The sequence below is a fragment of the Lacerta agilis genome, chromosome 12, assembly GCF_009819535.1.
Source record: "Lacerta agilis isolate rLacAgi1 chromosome 12, rLacAgi1.pri, whole genome shotgun sequence".
Classification (NCBI taxonomy): Eukaryota; Metazoa; Chordata; class Lepidosauria; order Squamata; family Lacertidae; genus Lacerta; species Lacerta agilis.
This window is the reverse complement of record NC_046323.1, coordinates 10,278,049-10,300,922: the sequence shown is the minus strand read 5'-3', so window position 1 is coordinate 10,300,922 and position 22,874 is coordinate 10,278,049. Positions and strand designations below refer to the sequence as shown.

Genomic DNA, 22,874 nt, shown 5'->3' with positions numbered 1-22,874 from the left:
ACCCCCTGCTGCCATTGGTCTCAAAGAAGGCAAAGGCAGCATGCAGGACTCTCAAACTAGTATGGGGATACGTGGTGCAATGTTGGAAGGGAAAGAAAGGAAAGAAAATGTGCCACATAGCTCTGGTCTGCCACATCAGAGGATCCAAAGAAAAGTAGCTGAGAGAGAAAGCTAGAAAGCTTTGAATGAAAGGCATTTTGATGGTAGTATTGTGTAGGAGGGGGTGGGCTGGTAATACAAGAAGCTTGTAGTACGGGAGGTGATTGCAGACAGATGAAAGGGGAGGAATGTGCATACAGCCTGGAAATTCCAGAAAGCCTAAGGGGAACTCACCTGGCAGTCTGGGCCAATCTTTCTAGTGTGCGAACAAGCATTTCTCCATCATTCTTCAGGCTTTCAGAGTGCTTTTCATTTGAAGTTATCTGCAATCAAAAGAACAGCTATCAAAGGTTTAGAAAGACATTCTTCTCTGTCAGGTGCGGAGGAGAAACAACTTAGTTAAGTGGAACTCAGGATTAACAAGCCAAACAGCACAAATTATCCTGGCACAATGGGAGAACAACTTTCTTCTTATTACTCCACCACAGTCATAGAAGCCATAGAATTCTCTGCCTCTTTGCAGATTTGCTGCTCTGACCACAGCTGAACTAGCAATGCTGCTGGGGAGAGCAATATGACAGGAGAATTCAAACCTTAAATTCTTGTATGTCTTCAAGGCTGGGTAAAGGGGGTTGGAGACCGGATGCAATTCCCAAAATAGCAACACAAAATTTGCATATTGATGGTGGTGGTGATAATAAATAGTGGTTGTTGTTGGCATCTGTCTGTCTCAAGACACAATGGAGTGTGACTCCAGTCAAACCACAGCATTAGCAGCACTGAAGCGACCTCCTTGGGGCGCAAACATGGGCAGTGTGTCTGGTGGTGCTGGGCTGCCCAGAAGAAAAAATCCCCCTCTCTGCCTCACTGATGTGGTCCAAAGGAAAGCAGAGGTGTTTGGCACCAGCTTGGCTGCAGGACTTGCTGAAAGGAGGCATCCAAGGCACCATCCAACCACCCTGGTTTTTTTTTGTTTACTCCTTAGCCTTTTCTTTTCCTGAAGATTCCCTGCAAGGCAGTGGAGGTTTCTAGATGTGCTACTTTCCCTGGTTGATGAGCCCCACCTGCCCCTAAATATTTATTATTATTATTATTATTATTATTATTATTATTATTAGTAGTAATTTCTATCCTGCCTTTTTCCCTGACAGGCACTTAATACAACACATAACTGCTTGCATTAATTAGCCTCTTTATTTCACAAAAGTGACCCAAAGCAACTTATAAAAATAGGGTCCGGGTCCCCCTTCCCTCACCCCCAGAAAGGAAAACACAAATAAGGTACTACAAAATAACTTGCGGCATCTTAAAGACTAACAAATTTACTTTGATATATGCTTACATGGACTACGAAAAAAGCTTTCAGCCTGTAGAGCTTCACAACTGAGTAAAACACACACCTGTGCTCCCTCCCCACAAACTGGTAAATGGAAATAAAGTACTCTGAGCGTGCATAGTTTCATATTTTAAACTTGGTGATCATTGTTTTTGCTCACCAATTCTCAGCCTAACCTACCTCACGTGCCTATTGTGAAGATGCAGAGGAAGACTTGTTGCATCTGAGGCATCTCTGTATTACAAAGGGTTGTGTTTTTCTGCCTGTCCCCCTGCAAATTACTACAGCTAACTGCTGTATGTTTAAGATGCCTAAGTCCAGGGCTTTTTCCCCAGCTGGAACCCACCAGAACTTGGTTCCGACACCTCTCTGGTGGCTGCCATTGCAGTTATAAAAGAGAACAAGGGAGGTGTTCACAATGAGTTCTGGGACCTCTTTTTCTAGAGAAATAGCACCAAGTGCTTCAGGGGATTGATACCTAAGATAGGGTATCTTAGTCCTGTAGTCAGGATACCACAGAAAAAGGGGGGGAAACAGCAGCTCTTTAGGATCACAGGGATCCCTATAGCCTGGTGTTCAAACTTGTCAAAATGGCCAAGAAAAACCTATGGGAAATTAAACTTCAGGGCACAATTTTGATGGTGGGAAAATGTTAGCAGATGTCAAATGAAACACTGGACTATCACATGATTACCATCTCATGGCATTAAAATGAATGAGGGATGTGCAGAAAGTTGGGACTGTCGATAGCTGACCTGTAAATCTTGTACATCAGTTGAGGGGGTTGCATATTCCTTTTATTTAATATGTTATGTGTTTTTATATTGTAAACCACCTTGTGATCTTTGGATGAAGGGCAATATAGAAATTTAATAAATAACTAAAATAAAAATTTCAGTCTACGTTATTAAAGTGTTACAGTGATGTGATTGTTTCAATGTTCTTAGGAAGTAAATCACATTACCTGAAAAGAGTACTTTGCAACTTTCACTCTGATCAACGGACAAAAAAAGTCAGCCCCTTTGCTTAGTCCAGAGAAGCTTCCCCAAATTACACTGGCGAGTTGTCAAAAAATGAATAGTATTATTAATGGAAAGCAAAGCAAACACAAACGCTTCACCTTGAATTGAATTGTAACACATAGTGGAGCTTCTACATGCATGAAAGGTATAGTTCTTCCACATACTGCACATTTGTGTTAGTGTATCTACTGCACACAAATGCTCTCTCTCAATAGTGCACTGAATAAGGCATCTACATCATATGCATGAGTGCCCTATGTGCATTGGAGCTGTTGTGAATACAAGCACAGAATTATGAGAGTTCTTTGAGAGTGTCAACAAGCAAAGAGATACTGTACGAGGTGATCCAGATGGCATTGCATACTTAGGTTTTCAGAAGGCTTTTGACAAAGTACCACACCAGACACCTGAATAAGCTTAGCACTCATGGAATAGGTCCACTTGTGGATCAGTAATTGGTTAAAAGACAGGAAGCAGAGATCAGAAATAAATAGACAGTTCTGCAGATGTAGAGATGTATAAAATGGGAGTCCTCAGTGTCATAAATGATCTAGAGTTAGGGTAAGAGCGAGGCAGCCAAGTTTGCAGAGGATAACAAGTTGCCCGGGATAGTTAAAACAAAAAAGGATTGCAAAGAGCTTAAAAGCATTTCTCCAAACTGAATGGATGGGCAGTAAATTGGCAAATGCAATTCAGTATAAGCAAGTGTAAAGTGATGCATATTGGGGCAAAAAATAAAAAAAATCATCTAAATGTCACATATGCACTAATGAGGTCTGAACTGGCCGGGGCCAGGAGTTATAGTGGATACTCAATGAAGATGTTGACTCTGTGTGGCAGGTGTGAAAAAGGTGAATTCCATGTTAGGGATCGTTAGGAAAAGGATTGAAAATAAAACTGATCTCATAATGCCATTATACATATCTATTCACATGGTAGGGACGCGGGTGGCGCTGTGGTCTAAACCACTGAGCCTAGCCTAGAGCTTGCCGATTGGAAGGTCGGTGATTCGAATCCCTGCGACAGGGTGAACTCCCGTTGCTCTTTCCCAGCTCCTGCCAACCTAGCAGTTTGAAAGCACATCAAATAGGTACTGCTCTGGCGGGAAGGTAAAAGGCGCTTCCGTGTGCTGTTCTTGTTTCGGCAGAAGCGGCTTAGTCATGCTGGCCACATGACCCGGAAGCTGTACACCAGCTCCCTCGGCCAGTAAAGCGAGATGAGCGCTGCAACCCCAGAATTTGGACTGGACTTAACTGTCAGGGGTCCCTTTACCTTTATTCACATGGAACATTGTGAAGAGGTTTGGTTGCCTCATCTTAGAAAGGATGTTGTAGTGATGAAAAGGGTTCAGGAAAAGGCAACCAAAAGGATGGAGAAACTCCACTACGAAGAAAGGCTACAACATTTTGGCCTTTTCAGTTCAGCAGAAAGGTAAGAAGAAACATGGTACATGTGTAATGTAATATAAAAGTGATTATAAATGTTTTTCTTCCTCACTTGTAACACTAGAAGAACTCAGGGATATTAAATGAAACTGAATATTGGAACATTCAGGACAAAGAAAAGGAAGTCCTGTACACAGCACATATTTAACAGAAATCATTCCCGCAAGAGGTAGTGATGGCCATCAGCCTGGATGGTTTCAGAAGAGGATTTGATAAATTCAGAAGAGATAAGGCTACCAATGGCTACTAGCTACAATGGCTAGGTTCTACCTCTACTACCAGAGGCAGTAGACCAGTTTTAATCATAGCTGTCAACTTTTCCCTTTTTTCAAGGGAAATTCCCTTATTCCGAACAGGATTCCTTGCAAGAAAAGGGAAAAGTTGACAGCTATGGTTTTAAAACCAGTTGCTGGAAATCACAGGTGGGGAAAGGGTTGTTGCACTGAGGACCTGCTTTCAGGCTTCCCACAGGCATCCGATTGACCAAACTGTGAGAACTGCATGCTGGACTAGGTATGTTATTAAGCAGCCTCTGGGTCTATCTTATGTTCTGCTTAGTTTTCAGATGAAAGCATCTTTTAATTATGTGCCTCAACAAGTATTTCATTTGTGCATATTCTCTTACACTTCATATAAAAAACTTGTAACAACATCTCACCGGTTCAGCTGGAAAGGATTCTAAGACTTTCCCCCTAACTTATATCAAGTTATTGTTATGAGGAATAAGCACATGTTGAACTCTTTACAATCACCAACTCTTCCCTTAATTAAATACTTAATTAAATCTTGATGTAGCGTGCATTCATTGCAACTGAATAAGAAATCCAAAACAACTTTTCTTTATGAAGCCAATAAAATGCATTGCAGCTTTCCTGGTTAATACAATTAAACAAAGATGAGTTATAAAGAACATCATTGATATGTAAATATCCAAGTTCCTCAAATATAGCATAAATGTGCAGGTGAAACAGCATTTTAGTAAGAAATTACATTTCACATACAATGAAGAAAAAGAAATTCATGAACAGATCTATGCTATTGTTCTTCTAATTCGTGTGGAGTCAGAAGGTCTATTTACATGGCAGTTTTTGACTGAGTTAATTATTAGAAGAAGATTAAGAAATAGTAATCCATATTTTCTAGTTTAAAAGGGAAGAAGAGGGTCTCGGCTTCTCAAGGTTTATGTGTTCATAGTACTGAATTAGTTCCCTCCCCCACACAACTTGCAGTTTTCAATTTACAAGAACTTTCAAAATCAATTAACCTGAAGAATGAATTACTTTAATGCTTTTGAAAGGGATGGTTTCCTCCTCTCCTGCCCCACTGCAACTTCAATTAAGTTGGAAGTTTGCTGCCTGGTTTGGAAAACTCTTTGCTACTTACAAGCTGCTACAAAAGATGCAAAACAGTAGCTTTTTCAACAAAGAGCTTATAGTTTTGCTTGGTCCAAATGGAACTGTAGCCCCCCTTTTAACTGCACTTCAGAGCAATTGTGCAACTGAATAACAATGTCATGTGAAATTAGATGGACTTAACTACTCTCAGGGATAACGACCATTTCCCACAGACAACTGAAGTCAGATTACACACACATGCAAATGCAGATAGCACGTCCATTATTTTACACATTCCTTGGATTTATTTAATTATGGCATTTATACCCCACCCTTTAGCCAAAAAGGCTGTCAAAGCAGCTTTTATTATTTCTTAATATGGACATCCTAAAAAGCTGAGTTAACTTTTTCTTTGAAAATCGAGGCCACTTTCTCAAGTGTTTTCAAAGTCCACACATTTTTGTGACTGTAACACAGTGTTTTTCAACCTTTTTTGGGCAAAGGCACACTTGTTTCATGAAAAAAATCACAAGGCACACCACCATTAGAAAATGTTAAAAAATTTAACTCTGTGCCTATATTGACTATATATAAAGTAATTTTTCAATTTTTCCCACGGCACACCAGGCAACATCTCGCGGCACACTAGTGTGCCACGGAACAGTGGTTGAAAAACACTGCTGTAACATATAAATTCTTATGTGCTCTCTTTTGTTTTCTTAATAGGATCACACATTTTTAATGGATCACAGGATGTAAGTGAACATACTATCGTTTACTGTGACTGTATGAATATACAGTGGTACCTCATTTTTCGAGTTTCTAGGATGCTTAACGTTTCGGTTTTCGAACACTGAAAACCCGAAAGTAATTGCTTCCGTTTTCGAATGCGCCTTGGAAGTTGAACAGCTTCTGCTGTGTGTTTTTCAATTTTCTCCATTGACTTTGCCGACCACCCTTTGCGCCTCGGTTGTTGAATGGTTTGGAAGTCAAACGTATTACGTTCGACAACTGAGGTACCACTGTACAATGGTACATACTCATTCCACAAATGAAGCAATCACATCCAAAATGTGGAATAATGTGGAACCTAATTTCCAGTAATAAGGAAGGCAACCATTTTCTCATTAAGCATTTTGGTTTCTCGTTGGATGTACACCCAACAAAAAAATAAGAAGACTTGCACATCCAAAACCATCAAGAAAGTACTGAAACCTACATCAGGCTTCCATTTGCAGACGTAACGAAAGGTACCAGGTTGCAGTCAAGGCTCAACTTTAACCTGTTTTCAAAGCCAGAGTTCAGGAATCATAAAGAAGTGTCTCACAAACATGTCCAAAGTGACTTTCCTTCACTAATGAATATCAGAAACTGAGCCCCCTCTGAACATCTGTCTGTCATGGTCAGACAGGATATATAATATCAAAGTTTAAAATCAGTGTGTGTGGTTTGTGGGCAGGTTTGAGCCTCAGTGTGAAGTTCTACCTCCTTGCCTTCAGGAAATACTTCATATACAACATGTTGTATGGAGAGGCAAAGATACAAATGCAGTCTGGGTATGGCAAGAAGAAAGCAAGTTAGACAAGTTCAGTTGAGACTGTCAGCTGCTGACTCATACAAACAAGCCTGGGCAATGACAATGGGCCATTTAAACCTGAACCATGTATTTAAAAAGCCAGAGTATTCCAGGTGTTCTTTGGCATATATCATTATAGATGTGTATTCTCAGACAGATTATGGAGATTTGTAACATACAGATCTCAACAAAGACATGTTAGAACAAGCAGATCATCTTCAGCAAGGAAAAGAAAAGAATCAAAGCCTAAACAGAAGAGCTCACATTTCAAACACTGAACTTATTTTCTCTTATTTATGAGAGGACTTATCTTTTTAGGAGTTCAAAGCAATTTGCACTTGTAACTTGGCAAGGCATGCATTGCCTGAAAGCGGCTCCTTCAAAAATCTCCTTTGAGAATTTCATTTGACCTCAGGGTCTACTGTGTGTTCTTCATTTGGAATGTATTTTATATTGATAGAGGAGTAAAAATAAATAAATCACTATACATTAAATAATTCCATATTTTCAGTGGGCTAAATAATCAAAGGTTTGTGATACTTGAGTGTATGCATACATTTATATATACAAACATAATGCATAAATACACACACACAGGAAACAGCATGGTGGTGAATTGTGCAAAGCAGGACTGGAGAGACCAGAGCTCAAATTCCCACTCAATGATGAAGTTTGCTTGGGCCAGACACCTTCTCTTAGCCTAACCTATCTCATAGGATTGTAGGAATATGTGAGCATGTGTATCATGTACAGCATTCTGAACACCTTGGAGGAAAGGTGAGAATAAAAAAAGGTATCTCCTCTCTTCTCTCTCACAAACACACGATTTAAGATACCGTAAAAGTTTTCAAAATGGAAATATCAGAAGTTCACTCTTTTCCCTTTAGAGAGAAAATACAACAGCAGCTATTATTCATTCTTGACATAAACTAATAGAGAAATTATATTAGAAATGTTCAAGGTTAATACTGTTGATAAGGGATGTCAGTGATATTATGTATGTTTGCATAAAATATGGGACGCGGGTGGCTCTGTGGTCTAAACCACAGAGCTTAGGGCTTGCCGATCAGAAGGTTGGCGGTTTGAATCCCCGCGACGGGGTGAGCTCCCGTTGCTTGGTCCCTGCTCCTGCCAAACTAGCAGTTCGAAAGCACCCCAAAAAGTGCAAGTAGATAAATAGGGACCGCTCCGGTGGGAAGGTAAATGGAGTTTCTGTGCTCTGCTTTGGTTCGCCAGAAGCAGCTTAGTCATGCCGGCCACATGACCTGGAAGCTGTACGCCGGCTCCCTTGGCCAATAAAGCGAGATGAATGCCGCAACCCCAGATTCGTCCGCGACTGGACCTAATGGTCAGGGCATGGGCGTACCCAGGGGGGCAGGGGGGCAGATGCCCCCCCCCTAGAAGCAAGCTGCCTCCCAGAAGCAAAAATGATCGGCATCCGTCGCCAGGCAAGAGGAGCCGCAGCCCGGGCTGGGACCAGATCGCTTGCTCCAGGCCCGTCTCAGCCATAGAGCTGACTGGCGCAAGGCGCCAGGCCGCCACGGCCTGGAGCCCACCTCAGCCACACCCGCCACGCCATGGAGAGCGCCTCCACCCTCCAGCCCCGCTGGCAGCGCGGTGCCCTCCAGCACGGAAGCGCGAGATGGCCGGCCGCATTGCGCCCTCCGGCTGCCCGGGGGAGCGCGAGCTGGCCGGCCACGCCAGGGCGCCTGATGTGCTTAAGACGGCCCTGGCTGGCTCGCTGGGGCTTCGCGCTCCTTACCGGCGGCTCTTTGGCTCTGTTGGGAAAGTTGCCGCGGTCGCACGAGCGCCATAAATCCGCCTCCCAGCAAGACAGGGAGGCCCGGAGGGCGGAGACTCAGAGCCGGAGGGAGGGAGGGCATATTCCAGGAACATTTCAGTAGCAGAGGGGGCATATTGAGGGAGGGATTAAGGGAGGGAGGGGGCATATTGAGGGAGGGATTAAGGGAGGGAGGGGGCATATTCTGGGAACGTTTGACGGAGGGAGAGGGACGAAGGGCATATTCCAGGAAGGTTTCAGGGCGGAGGGGGCATATTGAGGGAGGGATTAAGGGAAGGGGGGCATATTCTGGGAACGTTTGACGGAGGGAGCACATATTACAGGAACGTTTCAGTGGCAGAGGTGGCATATTGAGGGATTAAGGGACGGAGGTGGCATATTCTGGGAACGTTTGACGGAGGGAGAGGGACGAAGGGCATATTCCAGGAAGGTTTCAGGGCGGAGGGGGCATATTGAGGGAGGGATTAAGGGAAGGGGGGCATATTCTGGGAACGTTTGACGGAGGGAGCACATATTACAGGAATGTTTCAGTGGCAGAGGTGGCATATTGAGGGATTAAGGGACGGAGGTGGCATATTCTGGGAACGTTTGACGGAGGGAGTGCATATTACAGGAACGTTTCAGTGGCGGAGGGGGAATATTGAGGGAGGGATTAAGGGAGGGGGGGATATTCTGGGAACGTTTGACGGAGGGAGCACATATTACAGGAACATTTCAGTGGCGGAGGGGACATTTTGAGGGAGGGATTAAGGGAGGAAGGGGGCATATTCCAGGAACTTTTGAGGGACAAAGGGCATATTCCAGGAACGTTTGAGTGCGGAGGGGGCATATTGAGGGAGGGATTAAGGGAGGGAGGGGCATATTCTGGGAACGTTTGAGGGAGGGAGAGCATATTCCAGGAACGTTTCAGTGGCGGAGGGGGCATATTCATGGAGGGATTAAGGGACTGAGGGGGCATATTCCAGGAACTTTTGAGGGACAAAGGGCATATTCCAGGAACGTTTGAGTGCGGAGGGGGCATATTGAGGGAGGGATTAAGGGAGGGAGGGGCATATTCTGGGAACGTTTGAGGGAGGGAGCGCATATCACAGGAACATTTCAGTGGCGGAGGGGGCATATTCATGGAGGGATTAAGGGACTGAGGGGGCATATTCCGGGAACGTTTGACGGAGGGAGGGGGCATACTGAGGGAGGGATTAAGGGAGGGAGGGGGCATATTCTGAGTACGTTTGAGGAAGGAAGGCATATTATAGCATGGGCATACCCGGGGTGGGGCAAGCTGCCCCCTCCTATAAGCAAAAATAATTGGCGTCCGGTGTCGGGCTAGAGGAGCCGCTGCCCGGGTTGGGACCAGATCGCTGGCTCCAGGCTCGTCTCAGCCATAGAGCCGAATGGCGCAAGGCACCACGGCTTGGAGGGCGCCTAAGCCGTGCCTGCCCCGCCGTGGAGAGCGCCTCCAACCTCCAGCCCCGCCAGCAGCGCCCTCTGGCTGCCCGGCGGAGTGTGGGAGCGTGAGCTGGCCGGCCGTGCCAGGGCATCTGATGCGCTTATGACGGCCCTGGCTGGCTCGCTGGCTGGCCGGGGCTCCGCACTCCTTACCGGCGGCTCTTTGGCTCTGTTGGGAAAGTTGCCGCGGTCGCACAAGCGCCTTAAACCCGCCTCCCAGCAAGACAGGGAGGCCCGGAGGGCGGAGACTCAGAGCCGGACCTTCCCTCCGCCCCGCCCCCAGCTTTTCCGTGCTGAAATGTCATAACCTGAACGACCATGGCTCCCCCCCCCTCGTTTTGATCCTGGGTACGCCCCTGGGTCTGGGGTCCCTTTACCCCTTTATGCCTCTTTTAATTATAACTGTGCTCAAAGTATATTAGAATGCAATACTGCAATGCATTATACTGTCAATTCCTTTCAAAAGAAGCCCAAACTTTGACTTCACTAAAATCTCAAGACTGCCTCACTAGCTGAAAGAATGTCAACCCCCAAAGTTCCCAATATCTTCCTCCAAATAGCGTGATTGTGAGCTTTTCCTTTTGGCGCCAATCCCAGTACTATAAATTCCTATCAAAGTGTTCCTGATGATGACATTTGTTGAAACAGAGTTGGGAGAGGCGAGTGCAACTCTGCTCATTCTCTTTGATTTAAGCATTTCTATTTTGAGCTTCCCAGGAGGTTTCAAAAGTCCAGCTCCACATGTGGACCAGCATCAAACCCACAAAAAGAAATAGTTGTTTAAGAGTTAAGGCTTCATGTGTCAGGCAATGAGGCATTCTAGTGTGACGACAACTTAGGCAATTATGGCCACAACATCTGATAATATGAGATGCCATTATGTGATAACTGTAAAGTGTTGACTTCTGCAGAATAAATATGCAAGCCACAGATTTGACAGAGATGAAGAAATGGCTTGATTGTGTAAGGAACAGCATTCCCAAAGGCTGTGCAGTTCTGGTTGCCACACCTAAAAAAGCATTATTGTAAAGGTGGAAAAGGTGCAAAAAAAGCGCTACTAATTTGATCATGAGGCTGGAACAACTCATCCACGTAGAAACTACACAACATTAGAGATTCTTAGTTGAGAGAGAAGGTATGTAAGGGGTGTGTGGGTTAAGACAGAGATTATAAAACTATGCATGGCAGGAGGAAAGAAAAGATTTTCTTCCTTGATCATAAAATTAGAACTTGATATCATCCAACAAAGCTGCGTGTTGGAAGATTCAGGACAGACAAAAATGGGACACAAAGTACAGTTAAACTATGTTATTTGCTATCACAGGTTATAAAGATGGTCATCAACTTGTGTGGGTTTAAAAGTGGCTTAGAAGATAAGGCTATCAATAGCTGTGCACTAACTCCAGTATCAGAGGTGGTATTCCTCTGGATATCAGTTGCTAAACAGCACAAGAGGGGAGAGTACTGTTGTACTCAAGATCTGCTTGTGGGGTTCCCACAGCCATCTGGTTGGCATGAGGACAGGACGCTGGACTAGACGGGCTTTTATTCTGAACCAGCAGAACCACTATGTCTCTCCAGTAGTCAGATTTTCAAATATGAATTCAAATATAGCTTATAGTAAAATCATTATGACAGTAAACAAGAAAAGATGGGAGAAGAAGAGGAACAGAACTTGTATGAAGTCCATAGTCCTTCTAGACTTACTGAAAATATATTTTGTGATATTAGCATTCATCAGTGTGTCATAAAAACCCGCAATTCTCACATTTATACACATTCACACACACAGGAAGTTGCCTTATACCAAGTCAATACATTGGTGTATCAAGATCAGCACTGATATCAGCTCTCCAGTTTCAGCCAGAGCTCTCTGAGATTGCCAGAGATGCCAGACATTGAAACTAGGACCATCTGCAAGCGTAACACTTGCTCTACCACTGAGATGCATCTCTTCACAAACATACACACACTTGAACTACTGGAATTTAAAATTTGATTTCCTATGTACTATGTACTAAACCTGTTATGAAAAACAAACAAAACTAAGTGATATTTTTAAAAACCACTGTTAGCAGTAAAAAATAATAATAATAATACACTTTTACACTTTTAATGCTAGAATGTACTGCTGTTACTGTATGGGTTGGAAAGAAAACCACTAAGGTTATTAATTATCAAACATGCAAGTACAAACCCCAGTAAATGAGTATTCACACATCAGTCAATTTTTTATCATTATAATCTGTATGCCAAGAAAAGGAAACTAGATTTATAAATGACTAAGCATTATGTTGAGCTCTAATCTCCCAATTTCTAAAGAAAAGCTGAAGGAGGCGGTAATACTATGTACACAGATGGTGCTATGTAAATAATGAATAGAAGTGCCTTGGTACACTCAGATGGTCTTAGGCCTTGCAGGGAAGGAAAAACAAAGCAACGTGAAGTACTGAAATACCCAATCCAAGCTGTCACATCAGAAGAGTTGCTTTGGGAAATATTTTATGTGAATTGTGCTATTTAGCGATAGGTGGCAAACACCATAAAGGATTAAACAGGTATGTGCATTTATTAATATGGAATGGGGAGGTCCATCCAAGGTCAGAGAATGCAACCATCGAATCCCTGGCATGTGTCAGTGGCACATTTACCGGTACATAGCGCCACATATGCAGCAATTCTGTCTTCAGTGCAGTGGATAAAAGGTTTGGAATAAAAATCCAACTCTCTATCTATCTCTATATATAGTGTGTGCATAAATATGTAGACTCTTCCTCTGCTGCCACGCATCCTACTTCCCCCCACCCCCAAACTTTATCCCAGTTTCAATCGGTGACTGACAACAGCAAATGTGTACAAAGGAAATTGAGTTTCTATGCATGTATCCACCCCAGTGCTGGAAAGATATGTGCGTAGGGGTCTACAAATTCCTGCAGCTGTCACCCAACGTAATGCCTATTTGCACGTCTTGAATCATTATTTCAAGACACAAGCAATTGTTAACCACAGATTTTAATTGCTGCAACTGTAGAAACAAAGAAAACATGAATATTAAATTAAAAAGGATGTACAACAGCAACACTTCTAATGATGAGAAACAACTCTGCTCACTTCTTTCCCATTTATCTATATATGGAATGGAGAATCTGTGGCCTTCCAGATGTTGTTGTACTACTACAATTGGTAACTTCAAGACTCCATTATTGTAAGGTGCTCTATTTGAGGGCTGGTCCAGGGACTCCAGCTCATGAAAAAGGCTGTAGCAAGACAGCTGATGGGGAGAGACTATTGCCAGCACATCGTAACTCTGGTGCTTGAAAGTTTGCACTGGTTGCTCATATACTATCAGGTCAGGTTCAACGTTCTTGTATTAATTGACAAGGCCCGTAACAACTTGGGTCCAGGAAATATCTAGGACTACCTAATCGCTTATATTCCTGCTTGATTACTTAAGTCTTTGGGGAAGTCACTGTTCTTAGTCCTGCATCACTAGGAGCAAAGCAGCATCTAATGCCCCTAACAGCACAGATAAGTCTCTGCTAGGCCTGTTAAAGGGGGGGGGGGCTGAGGGGAGATATAACTTCTTTTTACCTTTGCAAAAGGGCCCCTTCTACTTCTGGTGCAGCACCATTCATAAGTCTTAGGAATGGCTTAGAGGCTTAGGAAGCAGGAGAAAGTACAGTATTCCTTTTATATTTTCTAAACTGAAAAAATGACTTTATTTGTCCTCTCCAACACAGAACTAGAGAATCCTCCACCAGTGCTTCTCTGGATAACAAAAATACTGTGCTTTTGCAACTCTCCCCTTAGAAATTTCAACAGTCTATTCAAAATTATTTTGGCTTCTCAAAAATTCTTCGTATGCAGGGGCTGATTGTCCTTTGTTGCCTCAATGCCACTGGACATATGCTTCAGCAGCATAGATTATCTGATGTAAGGAGGAATTAACTAGTCAAAATCACTTAAGCCACCATAATACAAGTAACTTGCAACTTATGTGCATTTAACTCGTGTGCATTCAGCTTTACACACTTGCAAAAAAAATTAAAGGGAAAGCAAGGGGGCAGGGTTCTAGCAAAAATAACTTTGGCAATGCCACCTGCCACTGAACCCAATTTGTTTTGACTATATGTGATTTTGGCTTTACACACTATCCCCAAGACGCAACCCCCTGTGTAACAGCCTGGAAGAAACATTACACCCAAAAGTTCTCTAAAACTGGCATTTACTAATTAAGTCTGTTCTTCTTAAAATAGGCATATGACAAAATCCTGGTTCCATTTTCTATCACTAGCTCTTGTAAGACCAGTCCCTTGCTAATCCTATCACATATCAAATATTAATGTTGTCATGTACATATAGGGGGGACACGGGTGGCGCTTTGGGTAAAACCACAGAGCCTAGGGCTTGCTGATCAGAAGGCCGGCGGTTTGAATCCCTGTGACAGGGTGAGCTCCCGTTATTTGCTATCACCTAGCAGTTAGAAAGCACGTCAAAGTGCAAGTATATAAATAGTTACTGCTCCGGTAGGAAGGTAAACAGTGTTTCCGTGCTCTGCTCTGGTTTACCAGAAGCGGCTTATTCATGCTGGCCACATGACCCGGAAGCTGTACGCCGGCTCCCTCAGCCAATAAAGCGAGATGAGCGCCGCAACCCCAGAGTCATCCGCGACTGGACCTAATGGTCAGGGGTCCCTTTACCTTTATACATATAGGGACGCGGGTGGCGCTGTGGTCTAAACCACAGAGCCTAGGGGCTTGCCAATCAGAAGGTCAGCGCGATGGGGTGAGCTCCCGTTGTTTGGCCGTAGCTCCTGCCCACCTAGCAGTTCGAAAGCACATCAAAGTGCAAGTAGATAAATAGGTACCACTCTGGCGGGAAGGTAAATGGTGCTTCCATGTGCTGCTCTGGTTCGCCAGAAGCGGCTTAGTCATGCTGGCCACATGACCCGGAAGCTGTATGCAGACAAACGCCAGGTCCCTCAGCCTATAGAGCAAGATGAGTGCCGCAACCCTAGAGTCGTCCGTGACTGGACCTAATGGTCAGGGGTACCTTTACCTTTATACATATAATATCAGCATTGAATACCTAGTTACCTATTGGCAAACTGAACATAGGACATAGTTAAAATTGATGACTCTTGACTTTCACTCAAATTTCACCTATATTATTAAAGAAAGCCTTTGAACAAGCAGTTAGTAATAGCATTGGGTTTTTAAAAAATGTTCAAAAGCTTAATATAATCTAAATAATTTACTGCCTTGTTTTTAATAGGCATTTCTAGAGATATATATCATCTCCCTCTCCCCTCCCCCCAAGTCTGTGATCCTTCTTCATGGAATTAAGATACCTGAAAGTACCTTTCTGTCAGGTTAGAAATAATCTTTCACATTAAAGAATAATTTTGTAAAAACAATTTGAAGTATTAACATCAATAAAATTTGGCTACGAGTTCAATTTTTGAAGCCTTTAGTCCCCTACATGAAATTTGGATTATTCTCTGGCAAACTATCAGACGTGTGAAAACAACATCTAAAATTACTGCTTCCTTTTAAAAAAATACTTTCATGATCAAAGCTGAAAGCTCACTTGAATTTATTGAAGAACCGAGTAGCAGCAGGAAAAGTCTCATCATGTCAGAGATGAAGTAAAAGCCAGGTGTTTAAGGAACAGCTGATACTAGATTTTTCTTTCCAACCCTGTCCAGGTGCATCAGGGATATGGGCTCTTTCTTACACCTTCAAATGATGGAGCTATATCCAGTTCAGAACAAGTGTTATCACTGGTACACCAGATCACAGAATCATAGAATCTTAGAGTTGGAAGGGACCCCAAGGGTTATCTAGTCCAACCCCATGCAATGCAGGAATCTCAGCTAAAGCATCCATGACAGATGGCCATCCAACCTCTGTTTAAAAACCTCCAAGGAAGGAGAGTCCATCGCCTCTCGTGGGAGTCTGTTCCACTGCTGAACAGCTCTTACTGTCATTATTATTATTATTATTGTTGTTGTTGTTTATACCCCGCCCATCTGGCTGGGTTTCCCCAGCCACTCTAGGCGGCTTCCAACAAAATATTAAAAATACAATAAAACACCAGACAGTATTGAATCAGAACCTCATGTGCTTCTGGCTTGCACTCTTTAAAAAGATTTGATGTTATTACCCCTCTACTGCTATCCATGCCAGGTCGCTCAACCATTGCTCTTCTAGCTGATCAAGATAACCAGGTGACAGCAAAAACTGCCAAAAAAAAAAAAATAGCAGGGGCAATCAGATTAAGATCTATTATTTGATTATAGATGTGAACCTCCAGAATGCATTTTGTATAATTAAGTTTTTACCTCTATCTTCAGTAGATTGTACTGTCAGAAAGTCTTTTCCTGATATTTAGTCAGAATCCCCTTTCTTGCAACTTGAAGCCATTGGCTCGAGTCCTACCCTCCAGAGCAGGAGAAAACAAGCATGCTCCCTCCTCCATGTGACTGCCCTTAAGATACTTGAAGGTGGCTATCATGTCTCCTCTCAGTCTCCTCTTTTCCAGGCTAAACATACCCAGCTCCTTCAAGTGTTCCTCATAGGACTTCGCACACATAGCTATGTACATGGTCACTTTTCTCTAGACTTGTTATAATTTTTCAGTGTCCTCCTTCAAATGTGGTACCCAGAATTGTGCACAGTATCCCAGACGCAGCCTGAATAGCAAATATTACTTTTGGTGATCTGGACTGTGTTTCTGTTAACTGCAATAGCTTTTTTAAGCAGTAGCATCCCACTGGTGCTGACCCATGTAACCAAGACACCTAAACCTATTTTTGAAGGGCAGGAGAGGTAGGGGTGTGTGTGTGTGGGTGAATGTATATGTATGTAGAATAATAATTCTAGTATTCATGCTTAATAAGATATTATTCCTACTTCTAGGAAGTAATCATGTAAAGGAGTCTATTATTTTGTGAGGGCTTCCATAATATAAAAAATAATTTCCACCATATGGAAGAGATTTGCCTGTGCTAATGTTGGAAGAAATTTATGAACGTTTTTAGTTTGTTTTCCAGCTGCTATTGATTCACACTTATATTAAAAGACTCCTTTTGTCAGGGAACCTAGGGTGGGTACCTTTTCTTGGGGCAATGGGGATGGGATGCTATTAAATCACATCATAGTTTTTAATTTTTAAAAAAGCCCTACAAGTCCCACCTGGGAACTCTGGTTGATAAAAGTCTACTAAATAAATAAAATACATTTGGGTGAGATTTTGTCAGCTCCTGATGCTGAACACATGGAATGGCATGGAACAAGACCTGCTCTAAAGTGACTACATTTTGGGAATTCATCAATACTGCTCAGAGATTAATCTGGAAGTGAAGTCCATGTAAATGGCAGTACTCATGTGGTCCGCTTGTAAAGGAAAACTGCAGAAGTTATAAACAGAAGATAACCACAGTATACAATAGTGTCAGAGGGAGGAAAGGAATGTTGCTTGTTATCAGGTGGGCTAAAACTTGGCTGTTCTGGGCTAAGGAATACTTCAAATCAGGGAGTTTAAACCTCACTAATAAGGATGCAGAACTGCTATTCACCAATCTGGGCACTGGATTTTGGCAAGCAATGAAGAGATCAAGAAGCACCTGGTGATTCAGTGGTCTGGTTTACATGACACAGGAAGCCAAATTATGATTCACCAGGACTATGCAAATGTACAAGCTCCCAGAAAGGAGCTTGCAGCTCCTTTGGTCCTCCTTTGTGTCAATAACCTAATGCACTTTAATTTAGCAACTGTGACCTTCATGAAACATTTCCCACTGATATACACCTATTATCTGCCCTGAGGGAGGATTCAGTTAACAGAACACAGTTATTCAGAAGACACGGTGAATAACTGCTATAGGTAAGCAAGCCTATTTTATCCTTTTTTATGTAGTCTGATCTATGAGATCTAGTAAGCTGTCACAAATAGCTCATAGGAAAACAGAACCCAATGGTATTCTTCCTATGGTGGCACTAGATTTCAACTGGCTATCAAGAGAACAGCATTCTCTACATACCTGAACCTGAAGTGTATATGTTTGCATCTGTCAGCAATGCTACCCATCTCAGAACTTTTTCAAAGCAAACTATAATTGGTTGGAATATGTTTGGAGCAGTAGTGCGGGGTGCCAATGCAAAACACTTGATTGGGCATGTAGAATTGTCCATGGGTAAAGTAATGTGTGCTTTGGTCCTTTCCATCAAGTAACATATTTTGGAGGCAAATTATGCCTTATAGCAACTTATATTTGTGATGATGGGCTTGGTGTCAAGCTTGTTGACAGGAAGACTTTGCTATGTCATGAGGGTTGTGCAGTAGCTGAGATTGGCAGGACGACTCAAATGTTTGTCGTTAACTTAGCCTCTTTCAGCTTTTGAGGGAACGGTATTTGTTAACCGCACACACACACACACACACACACACACACACACACACTTTGTCCAATACCAGTAACTTCAAAGCCATTTGGCTAATATGACCAGTCATGCTAACTTAATGTTTTGACTGCTTCTCTATGAAAAACAGTTAGCGGTCAGAAGATCCTCTACAGCTTGATGAAATAAATCTAGAGATGAACAGAAGAATTGTAAGCCCAGTGTCAAAGCACTTTGACCCAGTGCATATCCATCTCCATCTGGAAGCAGATGATGGATGTAATGTTTTGATCTGCCAGCTTTTAGCATACACCTGATATGCGCTGCTGGACATTGACCAGGACTCGAGGATGTGTCACATTCTGTTATACTGAACCAATGCTAGTATTTCAGAGTGAGAAACACAACTGATGTAAACGAGACAAACAATTATAGGTCAGCCAAACATTATTAGATGAACACTGGAGTTTCAAGATTCTGGTTGAAAAACAGCGAGAAAAATCCACAGCAAATGAAGTACAAAAATAACTCAGCCTTCAAGCCATGACAGGGAAATGTCCATGTCCTCAGCAATTTTAGATTTTCTGCTGAAGAGAAGTGACAGCACGATAACAGTTATAATAAAAATATAAGCCTCCTCCAGAATTCTAGAAAGAATAGCATGACCTCCATTCAGTGTGTATATTTGCAACTGACAGCAAGGACAATTTTAGCTTCAGGACTGTATTCTTATTCCATATTCTCTACCTGCTGTTAATGCTCATCTTACTTTTCCATTCCCCCCCTCTTTTAGGATGAGTAAAGCGCAGTGCTCAAATATCTGCATCTATGAAAAGCAATCCGCATACAAAAGAAAAAATATACTATGCACACCAAAGCTTAAGAAATGACTGTGTTTTGTCATAGCACGTGATGGTAAATTTGTCTTAAACAATTGGCAGCCCATAGTAAAGTACACATGATCACTACCGCATTTGTAAAATCTGCCAAGAAATGCACTACTGGTAGACACAATATGATTTTGGACCTATCCATCAAGAACTTTTGCACACATCCCTTTTGCAGTGTATGGGAAATGAGCATGAACACCTTTGTGTTCTCATTAATTGCACTGAGGCTTGGTCAGGAAGTGCTTGGTAGATTGTATCTTTCATTAATAAAAAGTAATGCACCATGTACCTCTCTCCTAACATCGTACAGGAGATGCTTAGCTGCACCACAGGAAGAAACAGAGGAGTGGAGTGGAAAGATGAAGACCAGAGATATTGAAGTTCAAACCCCCACTCATCAAGGAAGCTCAGGGTAACCTTGGCCCAGTTAGCCCCACAGGTGCTTTTGAGGATAAAATGCAGGAGGGCGAGACTCTTACGTAACAGCCATGAAACAGCACACATCTTTCTCTTAAATCAGGCAATGGATACCCAGCTGCTATGAAATATTTTCCTTTTACAAAATCAGTGAATATGAGCCATTTATTTATGGAGCACATTCATGGCAGAGAATCAGGACAATGCTTATTCCTTATATTTCACACTACATAATAGCTATTCTTGACTCCCAATGTCTAATTAATTATAGGTCTTTGCAGATCTAATCATAACCATCATAATAATCCTTTTTAAAAATATATTTATTTTAAAATACAAACCAACATGGAAGATAAATATTATTTTGTGTTGGTGTGTTGCTTGGTTAGAAAAAAATCCCACAGCAAAAGCAGCATAATGCCTTTATTTGGGCCAACTGAGACATCACAGAATGATTCACATACTTTCAATTTTACCAGAACTCTTCCTTTGGTGAAACCAAACACTTGTGGTGAGAAGAGGAAGAATTCGACGGGAATGGAAATCCTAATCTGCAGACTGTAAATGTTTAATGGAGGACTTGTTTTGCAGCTGTAATTAGGTTAAATCATGCCTAGCGCAAAAATATTTCGGGTTCTAGCACGGCATGCTGCGCTAAAGAAGCAATGGATACTCTTTGTTGGAAAATATAAAAGCCAACTGCTATTTGAATCTGCCTGTAGCATTAAGTGGAATACTCTGGTCCTTTGTAAAACAGAGACCAGAGAGGATAATTAAAGGGAAAGCAAGCTATTCTTTTTAGCAGCAAAAAGTTAAAAGATTTTAAGTGGTAAAAGTATCAACAGAAACCAAACTGAGTAGGAGGGAAAGTATGCTTCCCTTGAAGGCAAAGAACCATCAATTCAATAGCAGGATTCAAGTGTCTTCCAGCCAGGGCCGTCTCAAAGGGATCGTGCGCCCTGGCGCGACGATCCCTCGGCGCCCCCGGTGGGCCGCCTCTCCGCCCACCTCCCTCCCGCGCTGGCCGCCCCTCGGGAGGGGGGGTGGGCGAGCGGGGGATGGGGGCGTGGCGCTGCAAGCCGGCCACCCTCCGGCGCCCCAGCTGGAGCGCTGGGAAGGGCGCGCAAAGCCCCACGCTGCTCCAGCGCCACGTCCATCATCCCCCGAGGGGCGGCCAGCGCGGGAGTGAGGTGGGCGAGCGGGGGATGAGGGGCGTGGCGCTGCAAGCCGGCCACCCTCCGGAGCCCCAGCTGGAGCGCTGGGAAGGGCGCGCAAAGCCCCGCGCTGCTCCAACGCCACGTCCATCATCCCCCGAGGGGCGGCCAGCGTGGGAGTGAGGTGGGCGAGCGGGGGATGAGGGGCGTGGCGCTGCAAGCCGGCCACCCTCCGGAGCCCCAGCTGGAGCGCTGGGAAGGGCGCGCAAAGCCCCGCGCTGCTCCAACGCCACGTCCATCATCCCCCGAGGGGCGGGAGGGAGGCGGGCGAGCGGGGGATGAGGGGCGTGGCGCTGGAGCGGCGCGGAGCTTTGCGCGCCCTTCCCAGCACTCCAGCTGGGGCTCCGGAGGGTGGCCGGCTTGCAGCGCCACGCCCCTCATCCCCCACTCGCCCACCTCCCTCCCGCGCTGGCCGCCCCTCGGGGGATGATGGACGTGGCGCTGGAGCAGCGCGGGGCTTTGCGCGCCCTTCCCAGCGCTCCAGCTGGGGCTCCGGAGGGTGGCTGGCTTGCAGTGCCAGGCCCCTCATCCCCCGCCCCATAGGGGCGGGGGCAGGTTGGGGAGGGGGCGCCCGGTATGCCGGCGGGCTCGCGGGGGCGCCCATGGGGGGCCTCGCGCCCTGGTGCACCGCGCCACCTGCCCCTATGAATGAGACGGCTCTGCTTCCAGCGCTAGGAGCCAGGACAGCTACCGGTAATTTCTACGTTCTCAATTTTTAAAATGTAGCTAGCCATGTGGGTGCATTAGAAACAAGCCAAAATCAGTACTAGGTGCAATAGAAATGCAAATAACATACTGAGATGTTATTATCTTTATTTAATTATTTGATTTCTTACCCACCCTTCACCATGAGGTCTCAGGACGGGGACAACAGTGAAAAAACCTACTAAAAACAGTTTTAAAACTAATTACGATGAAAAGATTAGGATAGGTCCCTAAATATCTATCTCAAGGGTCAAAGAGGCTCACCTTCAGCATATGATATAAACTACATCAGGCATGTCCAACAGGTAGATCGTGATCTACCGGTAGATCACTGGATGCTTGTGGTAGATCACCAGTAGATTAGTGGCTTCCTCCAAAGAAGCTAAAAACTTTGGCTCCCCTAAAAAAAGCTCAACATCTTTGCCCTGCACCGCTAAAAATAGGACTTTCCTTCCTAAAGAAAAGCTCAACATCGCTTTTCTGTTCCCTAAAGAAGCTCAACAACTTTTATGTGAACCCCCCAAAACAGGGCATTCCTTCCTAAAAAATGCTCAACAACTTTGACCTGAACCCCCAAAAAGGGGGTAGATCACTGCCAGTTTTTAACTCTGTGAGTAGATCCCAGTCTCTTGGGAGTTGGCCACCCCTGAACTACATAATGCAGACGCCAGACACACCACTGTGGAGAGGAAATTCCACAGCCAGAGAGAATGCCCTCTCCTAAAGCTGCTAGGCCCTGAACTTCTGAGGGAGGTGGAAATACCAAGAGGACAATAATAGGTGCAATGCTTTGGAGCGGCAGGAAAAAACAAGCCAAAATTATGGCATGATTATTAGCATATTAGGGAAATAAAGCAAAGGAGCAATGTATAGGGTGCTCAGTGCCATGCAGGGAGGAGGGAGCGCTGTACATCTTTGTCAACGGCTTTTCTTTCAGTATGCAAAGTAGCCAAAATGGAGCAAGCTATTTTTCTTATCTAAGTCATTTGTGCTTCTAAACAACAAATGAATAACCAACTTTATTACGATGGGAACATCAGGATAAATGACTTGAGTGAAGCTGCAACTCCTGAGGGGGAAATTTAATAACATTTAAGGGTTTTGATTTATAACAAAGCACCGTGCCATCCAGCCCTATAAACTGGTGCTTTCCAATATGCTAAAATGCACCCAGCAACGATAAGGGC

The 22,874-nt window shown here is 43.8% G+C and overlaps 1 protein-coding gene across 1 annotated transcript in view; it reads right to left on the bottom strand.

The window, feature by feature from the left end:
- Window positions 1-22,874, bottom strand: part of ULK4 (unc-51 like kinase 4) — a 154,839-nt gene that overhangs the window by 3,331 nt on the left and 128,634 nt on the right. Inside the window, exon 36 of the mRNA XM_033165153.1 lies at window positions 334-422. Within this exon, the coding sequence (XP_033021044.1) occupies window positions 334-422 (89 nt within the window). The remainder of the gene's footprint in view (window positions 1-333; window positions 423-22,874) is intronic.